The 11,554-nt window shown below is 40.3% G+C and overlaps 1 protein-coding gene across 1 annotated transcript in view; it reads left to right on the top strand.

Moving 5' to 3' along the window:
- arhgap5 (Rho GTPase activating protein 5) overlaps nucleotides 1-11,554 on the top strand; it is a 58,697-nt gene that overhangs the window by 35,301 nt on the left and 11,842 nt on the right. The window contains exon 4 of the mRNA XM_067613265.1: nucleotides 7,673-7,750. Coding sequence (XP_067469366.1) covers nucleotides 7,673-7,750 — 78 coding nt within the window. The remainder of the gene's footprint in view (nucleotides 1-7,672; nucleotides 7,751-11,554) is intronic.

Below are 11,554 nucleotides of genomic sequence, written 5' to 3'. Positions count from 1 at the left end.
AGACGAGATGTCTTCACTTTTGGTCCTTAATATGCTTAAAGCTTCAAAAACACTTGATCCTACATTTCCCATAATGCAACTCAATCTTGTCTTTTTGACCTTCTCTTTCATAAATCTGTCGTCTCTGAGCCGATAACATCACTCGCTTCACGAAACTCCTCCAGAAGCCGCAGAAGACATCAAACAAGTGTTTTCATTGGCCGAGGAGCGCCGCCTGTGATAGTTAACTAATCTTGATGTGTAAAACGTGGGGAGTTCCCCTTTCAGTCTCTTCACTGATCCTCCAACCTCGTCTTGAATAGCCTGGAGGGTGATGCGGGGGGGGGGGGGGGGGCGTTTAAGCAAACTGATTTGTCTTAAGACGGTAATTACAGTCCAGTAACGTGAAAGTGTTTGTGTAGCCTTACACGACATGTTTTAGATTTTTGTTTGGCTTTCGTAGCAGTAAAAAGTGAGTTTGTATGTTAAGACGGTCTGAGATCTCTGAGTGAAAGCAGACTGCAGCTGCAAGCCGCTTGTCTGCTGGGACTCTGTGTGTGTGTGTGTGTGTGTGTGTGTGTGTGTGTGTGTGTGTGTGTGTGTGTGTGTGTGTGTGTGTGTGCGGGTATGGATCTCGTTAGCTAAGGTGCGCAGATATTAAATCATACTCACGCACACACACACACACTCTCTCTCCTTGCAGCCTTCGTATTGATTTATATTGACCCATGGTTGTGTGGAGGGCCGGTCATTAAATTAACACAGCAATGGAGAAACTGATGACTCCACCAGACCACTCCGCTCAACCGTGTGTGTGTGTGTGTGTGTGTGTGTGTGTGTGTGTGTGTGTGTGTGTGTGTGTGTGTGTGTGTGTGTGTGTGACAAAAGACAAAGAAAGTGCTCACCTTAGGTCATTAAAGCTGCCTCTCTCTCTCTCTCTCTCTCTCTCTGGAGGAGAGTATCGGCAGCAGAATGACTTCCAGACCAGAGAGTTCAGGTCATTTCTCAGCCCGAGGATTGTGGGAAAAAAGCTGCGTTCGGTGCCCTCAGGGAAAACGAGCACTTCTACCTGCACATTCATCATCCGTATAGTAGGAGTCAGTGCATGTTAGCATGTCATATCCCATTTATAATGAGCAGGATAAGATCTTAAATGTCCTGGTTATCAGAAAGTGGAGCAGGCGGGCTGGAATCTGCTGATATGAAGTGGAAGCAGCAGAGCTTGTTTACTGTCGGGGTTGGTTTGTGTGTGTGTGGGTTCAGGATTATCAAAATAAATAACAGGCTAGTAACAAACAGAGCATCAGTGTTAACGCGTGTGAGTAGATATTTAAAAAAAGAAATATATGTTCAGAATATTAAAAGGGACACTTCACTCAAAACTTAGAAATGCTCACTTTCACTATAATCCTGATTACTTCTGATATATATATATATATATATATATATATATATATATATATATATATATATATATATATCTACACAAGGTTCTGTATTACTATTATGATACCTGAGTTTAGCTACATAGTCAGATAAGATATCTAAACAGCAACATTTCCAGTGCCTTAATTTGGGAAATATAAACATGTTTTAACTTGTTTTTTAACTCCAAAATATGTCGGACTACTAAATGCATCTAATAAAGAATTTTGCCCAAATAAGACAGTCTTAAGTTGGAAAAGTTTTCTGTTTTTAAATCAGCAAATATGTAAATAAACAAGATTATGAATCTGACAGATCATTCAAAGACGACTTTCACTGTTAAACACTTATTATAGAGGTTAGAACCCGACATTACGACACAGGAACAAACATCAAACACACCACGGAGCTGGAACATGTGGACAAACCATTAGTCCGTTAACTTCTTAAGTTAAATGAAATAAAACAGGTTGAATATGTCTGTGAGCAGTTTAACCTTTAAACCTCTAAAACTGTTACATCTGAATAACTGTTTAGAGGCCTGAAGAAGAAAAACTATCCAGCATTTTATAACCAAAAAGCATTCTGTTTCCTCTTTTCTGTCCCGCTCATCACTCTGCGCCTCCTCAGATTTATCTTACAACCCCCGAACGCTGCTGCGACCTCCAGGCGTCAGGTTCACTGACAGCATGTAAACTCCTGAATACATTATAGAGACGTTAGATTAAAAAGCTGAGCTTTCTGTTTCCTGCCTCTGTGTTTAGGGCAGACAGTCGGTGGGTGTTCACAACAACAGCACGTAAACAGTCAGACTGTGTTTATGTGCTCAGCTACTTTATTTTAAATCTCATTATCTCCGTGCTGTTGAGCCTGTCATGTCAACACCTTAAACTCATTATCTTAATGGGAATAACGTGTCAAAACATCGGCGCTCTGTTCGTCTATTTATATGTACGAGTAAACACCTCATTCAGACGTGTCATTATTAAACTCGCTCGGGTCAAAGGTCACCACACACACATGTTAGAGAGAGAGTGAACAGAGCAGCACAGAATCCCAAAACAACAACAACAACAACAACAGGGATTATGTAACGTTTTTAAATGTGTGTGTTTGGATCATTTCTTCAGGGAAATAACAGTGTTTACAGTTATCAGCATATGCTTCTTTGTTCCACTGTTTAACACATCAGCTCCGTACAGGAACATGTTGTTTCCAGTCAGAATGGATGTGGAAATAAATTCAACATATCGACTTAAAGGTGACCATTTGTCAATTTTCTGTTCATTACTTGTTTCTGTTGAAAATTAGTGGACAAAAAAAAACAGTTATTACAAGTTTAAATAGCTTTAAAAAATGCTTTATAAAACATGAACCATTTATCAATGTCAGCAATGACTTTCTAAAGAGGATGAGAGGGAATAACACACTCGTGTGTGTGTGTGTGTGTGTGTGTGTGTGTGTGTGTGTGTGTGTGTGTGTGTGTGTGTGTGTGTGTGTGTGTGTGTGTGTGTGTGTGTGTGTGTGTGTGTGTGTGTGTGTGTGTGTCCCTGCCTGGTAAAACAAGAGTTAAAAATAGCCAATGATTGACTTTCACTTATTGAACTGGCTTCCTGTCCCTACCCACAGCAGATGGTTGTCACGGCAATAAAATATCCGTGGCAACCGGGCAACCGGCAGAGTGATAGACAGACAGACAGACAGGTAGAGAGAAGGAGAGTGAGACATAAAGCAAGACAGGAGGACAGTTTAGAGATTAGATAGAGATGTAAAGATAGAGGAGGAGAGAGAGTGATGAGAGCAGCTATGATAACTGTGTGTGTGTGTGTGTGTGTGTGTGTGTGTGTGTGTGTGTGTGTGTGTGTGTGTGTGTGTGTGTGTGTGTGTGTGTATCAGGATATTAGATCATATCTCAGCAGGACGAGTCTTATCAGATCTCAACATGCAAACATGAGCTGCACTGTTAACTTCCTTCCCCTCAGGGTCAGCTCTCTCTCTGTGTGTGTGTGTGTGTGTGTGTGTGTGTGTGTGTGTGTGTGTGTGTGTGTGTGTGTGTGCGTGCGTGCGTGCGTGCGTGCGTGCGTGCGTGCGTGCGTGCGTGCGTGCGTGCGTGCGTGCGTGCGTGCGTGCGTGTGTAAGTAACATCCTGTTGAGAATCAAATATCCTCACGGGGGCAGAGAGATGTACAGGGTGGTGGCGTTTCATCAGGGGGAGTTGGAGGGTGAGTTTAAGGTCAAAGGTGAAGATAATTGACGCTGCGTTCAGGGCACATGGAAAAATTGTTTCTGGTATACACCCCAGGAAATTGAATTAAACTGGCAGATAGTGGAATATAATCCTATATTCACATAATTGGTACTGATAGTTATCCGTTGTTTTTTGGGGTTTTTTTTTTAAATACATCAACTTCTGTCAAGTCAGTGCTTTGAAAATAAAAAGAACGTCCGTTATGTGATGTATTTCCCATTGAAGCAGGTCAGCGAGGGGCCGATTGTAAACGTAACACAATAGGCTGTAGTTATTGTTAGCGAACCAAACAGTAACACACAGGACGCAATGGCCTTCATTTACCCCAAAAATGCAAAAGAACAAACAAATGGTGATTAATATCTACGTCGGGGCATAAGAGGTCAACAAACAGAGCTGAACTGCATCACTTAAAGGGGACATGTAATGTTTTTTGTGATATTCTGTTATTTATTATATATTCTATTTGAGGTGAATGTATGTAGAAATGCTTGCTGCTTCTACCTTGCCGACAAGCATGACTGTAATCGGCTGTTTGTTTTGTAGCCTTGTTGCTAGGGTGGTTGCTAAGGTGGTTGCTAAAGTTTTTCCATGTGTTGTTCACTCTCATATTTGGTGTCAGATTCCGGCTCGAACATGAATGGATGTATTTTAGTCGACATTTCAAGTAAAGAACGAGAACAAATAGTAAGATCCTACTACTGTAGTTTGTTTCACGGTTTATTGATGTGACCTCCCGAGGGACCGCTTCCTTAAACCGGCCAATCAGAACAGAGGGGGCTTTTTAGGGGAGACAGGAGCTGAAACGAGGCTGAACTGAGGGGCTGCATAAAGGCCCACTATAAGATCAATAAGAAGTTATTTGAGCTGTAAATCATTCAAAGATAGACCTTGACATGTGCAGAATATGTTGTATACCTCAACAGAGTTAAACAACATTATGTACTAGCTGTTAAAACTATTTAAATAATCTACAAATAAACACCACATAGACAGTTTGATATATAAAAGAGAGGCTTAAAAACTATCAATACATTTTAATTATGCAAACTGTAACTGGATATAAACCTTAAATGAGAGCAAAGGTGAATAAAAGTGAGTGTTTGTGGAAATGAGTCATCACAGTCGTGAAGGGAAAGGCGGTTGGATTTTATAGAACAAGTATATTAACGTTATCAGTATGATGTCACCGCTGACAATGAGACGTTTTCCGAGAAGTAACAACTTTTCCAGGAAGTTCAGGCGCCGGTTTCATCACACGTCTTAACAATATTTAACTTAAGATTTCTTCTTTTGATGCCTCGGAAGGTCAGATAAGAAAACATTTTATTGTTAGAAGAACACGAGCCGACTCAGTTTCACATGCAAAGAAAAAAAATATTCAAGCACATTTAACATTCAGTGTCTGATAAACACAACGTTACGTCCTGTTTACCTGACAACAATCACTGGTCCTGTCCAATCAGAAGCAGCTGATTCCTTTACTTCCTGGAGCCAAGTCGTAACAACAGTATATCATATTATACACAGCCTTCATCTCCTTTTTTAAAAATTGACATGTAACAAATCTTTGGATTCACATTTTCTGATGCACAAAAGTGAAAGAAAACTCAAAAAAATGGCGTCAGAATGACCGTCGAGAATATTACAGAAAACACTGATCAGCACATTTTTGTGATCTGAAACCATTAAAATTCCACTTCAGAAATCAACCCCTCCTGCTCGGATGCTTTAGCGGTTCGTCATTAAACTCTTGAGTGCAGTTACTGTGAAACATGAAACTGGAAACCTGGAAAATATCACGTACGAGTGATTTGTGTGATTCAGTGTGATGAAGATGAAGAACAAGCAGAGCAGAGAGACTGTTTATGTGCACGTCCACCCTCACAAACACGTTTAATGTACAGCAACAGAACATGTTTAAAGCTTTACTCCCACTTCGTTTCTCTGAGCGCATGTTTTTTTCTGCTGACACAGTGAGACGCACACACACACACACACACACACACACACACACAAATTGGGTCGAGTGGGTTGCTGATTAGACTGAGGTCATTTAGTGAAAACGCTGCTTTCCAAAGATTGCTGTTAATTTAAGAGCTAAGCCAGAGCGTTCGTCGACACACCTGAGCCAACATGCACGTGCACTTACACACACACACACACACATAAATAAACACAGATACACACCTAGATACCAACAGATACACACACACACACACACACTCTCCCGCATTCCCTCACACTTGACACGATTTACTTGAATCCATTAAAGCTGAATTTACATAATACTGTCTCTGCTTAAATGCCTCTGCAGGGACACAACACACACACACACACACACACACACACACACACACACACACACATATATATATGCAGAGGCATCCGTACTGCAGTGTGGATGACCTTGCAGTAGCAACAGAGCTGAACTACAGCCTGTATGGATGCTTTATGTGTGTGTGTGTGTTTACTGTTGCATCCCTGCAGCCAGAACACACATTATATCTCTATTAAGGCACTCTGTCTCCATATGCGCTGGCCTGAGATCAGCTGTCAGGTGCCAGCTGTCTGTGATTATTATGACCCTCTACGCAAACAAACGCCACTCTCAGAACAGCTGAAGGCTCACAAACTAAAATAACCGAATCGTTGATTTACTGTCGATCTGTTTTAGTTGTCGCTGACTGTTTTTTTTTTTTTTTTTCCGCAGCATCAGCTTCACTGTGTATTTTCCCACTTGTACATAACAGCTTGCAGCTTTTATTGATGTTGAATTATGACTCGGTTGAGCCGCATATACCGGAGAAACTGTAATTCCACTGTTGTTGTGTATCTCGTTTTATTTGGGAAACCTGCCAATCTTGGCATCAAAGTAAAAGAAAACATTAAAGCAACTGAGTGTTTAGACACCTACAGCATCAAAAACAGATTATAGTAATGATTGTAGGCTGATGGCAGAGCTTATTACGCCCACCTGTCTCACAATACATTTACAAAATACATTAACAAGCTACAAAACATAGAAGAAGAAGATATTCATGCATATGCACACGTCACAAACACATACATACCAGGAAGGAATAATAATAAATACAACAAAAAGGCAATTATGAGACTACAAAGCTTTAAGATGACATATAAAAGAAACACAAAGCATTATAAAAAGACATATGAATGATATTTTCTTATAAGAATAGGATAAAATATTTGGTAAAAAGATAAAATGGAATACAAAAGAAACAGAAGTAAAAAGAAAGATGGCAGTGCTGTGAGTTACATGAATAAATAGCCTCAAATCTAATTGAATAATGCACTGAAATAAGACTGGAAATGTGTTTCTTCCTGTAAAGGCAGACTAAATATAATAATGCATTTGTGTGAATAATGAAAATGGTAGCTGGTTTGCTTCTTTCCCTTCTTTCTCTTTTATTTCTTCTCTTTACAATTGAAAGATAAATATCAGCTCATTTATGTAGAGCATAAAAATCAGCTGTGTGTAGGTTTGTTGGTTCCTGTTATTGTTCAGACTAAATTAAGTGTAAGTTTAAATGTATCAGAAAATCAACACAAGGCTCAGACTGGAGGAAATGAAGTGTCGTTTTTTATGTTTTTCTTACTGCTGCACCTGGATCAGCTTGACCACCGCGACCACCTTCCAGCCGTCTACTCACAGGTTGCACACGCAAAGAAAAAAAACAGGAATTATCAAGCCAAGGTTAGACGTGATAGTCAACCTTTTGCCGGGAAGGAAGAATTCTGTGAGAAACAAACACAGACGACTTGCTTTTTTCTGGAATTTGAGGCATGCGAGTTGTGCAGTTTTCAGTCTGAATCCAAAATATTTCAGTGTGGTTGCAGAGAAACCCTCAGTGGATGAAAGCTAATACAAAGCTCCTTTGCCCATCTGTTTCATTTCAGCACTTTCACACACTTTATTTTTTTTTCTGCATAAATTCCACATAAATGAAGTCCGTCAGAGCTGTTATATTGAAGGATGTGGCTTTTATGTGTTTGCAGGTCTGACGACAGAAGGCCTGTATCGAGTGAGCGGGAACAAGACGGACCAGGACAACATCCAGAAACAGTTTGATCAAGGTAAAACACACACACACACACCTGCACAGACGCAGAACCTCCATAAATACACATCCAGCTACTAGAAACCCTGAAGAAGGAGCCGTGTGTAGCTGGAGTTTCAAAGCAAAGACTCTCCACGGTTCTCATTATTCTCACATATCGTGTTTCTAAATTATTTTCCCATGAACTCTAAATCGTCCCGTCGTTTTTAAGAACTCAGGAGTCCTGGTGGAAAAACATGTTACCAATCGAGCAGCAGTTTGTGTGATGTGTGCAATAAATTTTTTTTTTTTTTCGACCCGCGCAAGAAAAAACTCTACACATAACTGATTCCAAATTCTGACCACGCAGCAGAAGCGCTTTAAAGAGAAACACATGCTCTGCGCCGCGGAGCCGAGTCCGACCTGCACGTGATGCTTGGTGAGCTGCCAAAGCGGCTGTTAGAGGAGGTTACAGTCGACGCAGGCAGGAATCAGCAGCAGTCAGTCATTTTACAGCCAGGGGGATTAAACACGGAGACTGGAATGGATTGATTCAGTCAGTCCCACATTGATTATTGATTGCGTTATTTATTCTCTTCAAGCTTATTAAAAGACCTCTTCTAAAAAAAAAACAAAACTCAGACTAGAATAATGAGGTGTGGAAAGGCTGCTACAAAATAAAGAAAAGAAGAAGAAGAGAAGAAATAAACTTTTGCAGAGCTCTTCTAAACTGAGAATCACTACCTTTACCTTTAATTGTGATATATATTAAATAATAGTTGATATCTTAAAGTAAAGATATACCTTAAAATGATTTAACCCAGCGCCTGATCGACCATAAAACCATTTAGAAATCACATAAACGAGCTCCTAACTTCTCCAGTATCAAGTAAAGGAGATGTTTTAATGGTCCAGATTGGCCAAAATATATAAGAACTAACTCAACATTCTAACCCTTCCTGTTTACATCCCAACCCAAAGCATGATGGGAACTGTAGTTGCAAAACTCTATACACTTTTCAGTCTAGCTAAGTTTGTCAAAGCCATTTTATGTTTACCAGAGTGTTCTCGTTTGCTCATTTACATATTTATTTATTCATTTATTTTTTTCTTTCTTGTGCTGTATTTGCCCAGAGTTTGTTTTTATTTACAGGGTAATAAGTGTAGATGTCTATTTATAATATTTAACTTCTCGAGGGGGAAAAAAAGAAAATAGATAGCAAAGCAAAACTCTAGATAACTTTAAATTAAGAAAAATAGTAGAAAATAATAGTAGAAAACATTTTATTCCCATATAAAGTGTCCTATAATATTCATATTACCACTGACAGGCCAATCTATGCTATAATGGGTTAAACAGGCTGCTGGTGATGTAATATATGTTTCTTACTCCATTCAGTCGTCCTTTGGGTCCTCAAACGTAGTTAACTAAATGTCATATATATATATATATATATATATATATATATATGTCTTGGTTGACCTTTTAATAAAGGTCCCAACAGATACAGCCGTAACTGTCAGAGAGTCGCTGCACTTCTAGCCGACTCAGCGCGTGACTCGTGTAAACCTGCTGTTCTTAACAGTAAACTCTTCCTCTGAGGTTTTTTTCTCCTCATGACTGGCCGTCGGCGGCTCTGTCAGGTCGTATATATTCCTCCTGCGGTGGCTCTCCTCGCTGCAGCTTGATGAAATCTGTCTGCAAGAGGCGTCGTTACAGCCAATTAGCTCCTTTGTCAATAAGAGAGGATGTGCAGCTATTGGCTACTTGGACCACGTGAGTGTTTTTATGGAAACAGTTGAAGATATAAACATGCTTCCTTTGGGCGTCACAGATCACTGTGTATCTGCTTCGTTAACAGTTTGGGGCGGAGGCAGCATTTGTTAGCTGTTAATTAATAAACTTTATTAAAAAACAGTCAAGTATAACGCTACAGAGGCTCTCCTTTGCTCTTCTTCTGACCTTTCTTCTCTATAGTTCTTTTTCCTTTTGTTTCTTTCCCTCTTTCCTTTTAATATCTTCTTTCTTTCCTCATTTGGTTTCCTTGCTTGTTTTGGCTCCTCTGTCCTCCTTTTATTCCCTGATGCATTTCCTGTTTATATCTCTCTCCTCACTGCCTCCCTTCCTATCTTTCTAAATTTCCTTTTAGAGTTTTTCTGGTGAACCTAGTGTTTGTGTGTGTGTGTGTGTGTGTGTGTGTGTGTGTGTGTGTGTGTGTGTGTGTGTGTGTGTGTTGGCAGTCTCTCAGATTCAGTGTGACAGCTGTCGTGTTACCTCAGGGCTCTGTCCTCTTTCTCCTCCCTCTTTCTCCTCCTCTCTGTCGTCATTTGACCGCTACAGTGTGTCAACACAGGAAGTCATTTTTTATTTTTCCTCATCCTGTATCTCCGGCACCAGTGTGACATTTTTTGTCTTTTAAGCCATCATTACATATATCTTAAATATATATATATATATATATCTGTGTTTGGGGTTAACGAGAACGCTGACACAGGAGACTGAAGAGATTACCCGGCCTGCTGTTTTTTTTTTTTCCAAACAGTAATAAAAAGCGGAGTTTCCGTCCTGTCCCGACAGGAATAACGGAGTGGAAAAATGGCTGTTTGAACTGGACGTGTGTTCTGTTTGGGCCCTGCTGCTCCGTCACAGAGACACTCAGGCCTCTGTGCCTGCAGACAGACTGATGATAACCTCTGTTAGCTGCCATCAGAGAGGAGCTCTGTTCTCCTGCTCAGACACAAAGCTCAGCTGTGAACCTCGCCGCTTCTCCACAACCACTCGCAAGCTCTTTGATATCCTTTCACACCGAAGCACTGACCCCAGGAAGATCCTGTTTGCCTCACATCTGAACGGGTCGACACGGGTTATCACACCCGGGTCCACAATCTGCTTCTGTCAGGTTTTACACGGGTGTAACTGAGCTCAGCTTCGGGGATTTTCAAGGACGATTTCTGCTTTTCGTATTTGTCGAATCACGTTTTGTCTTTGATAAAATTGATGCTCCTATGGCTCACTGCAGGCATCAGATTAAAAATTCCAACCACAGAACCAACACAGGTTTTTCATTTTGTTCTTTCTATTAACGGCTGAACTAGTTGGATGAAATGAATGAATGAAAAGGAGAAACGCAGAGGAGGGAAACGAAACTGAAACTACGAGCGTCTGTGTCTGTAGTTAATCATCTGTTGACTGTTTGATGGTTATTTATTCCTGCTTTAAAACGTGACTGCCGTAAAATAATCAGAATATAACGTTTTATTTCTCTCATTCAGCACTCGCTCTCCTTGCTCGACCACCGCTGTGCTCTCTCTCTCTTTTTCGGCTGCAGAGAGCTTCGGTCTCTGGGTCCTCATTTGACGCTCCAAAAATCGAAACAAGGTCGGAGTAGATGCGTCAAGGCAGTTTGACGCAGCTCATAACGCTTCTAGTACGTGTTCGAACATTGAAAACAACGGTTGTACTTCAAAACGCGCACGTCAGACGCTTCCAGTGCGTTTAGGCCTCTAGAGATGTTAATCTGTACTATCAATTATATCATCACATTATCTCCTCTGTCTTCTGTTTTGCTGAGACATAACTCCTGAGCTTTGGAAGAACAACCAGACTGAACCACAAATAACTGTTGTTTAAGAACCTTGAATAAAATCCCAAATCACATTAGATATTCTCCCTAAATTTAAACATTTATACAGATATTTTCTGCTTCTGAATCAAAATTGTAACCACCAACATAACAATTATCAATCTCTTATTGTTCCCGTTAAATGTTGTGTAACCTGTCTCCATATACATTTAACATTTGTTTATTCTTTCTCAGTATTTTCTGCCAAATGCTGTTAG

The sequence above is a fragment of the Thunnus thynnus genome, chromosome 16 (genome assembly GCF_963924715.1).
Source record: "Thunnus thynnus chromosome 16, fThuThy2.1, whole genome shotgun sequence".
NCBI lineage: Eukaryota > Metazoa > Chordata > Actinopteri > Scombriformes > Scombridae > Thunnus > Thunnus thynnus.
This window is presented reverse-complemented; position numbering and strand designations above follow the sequence as displayed.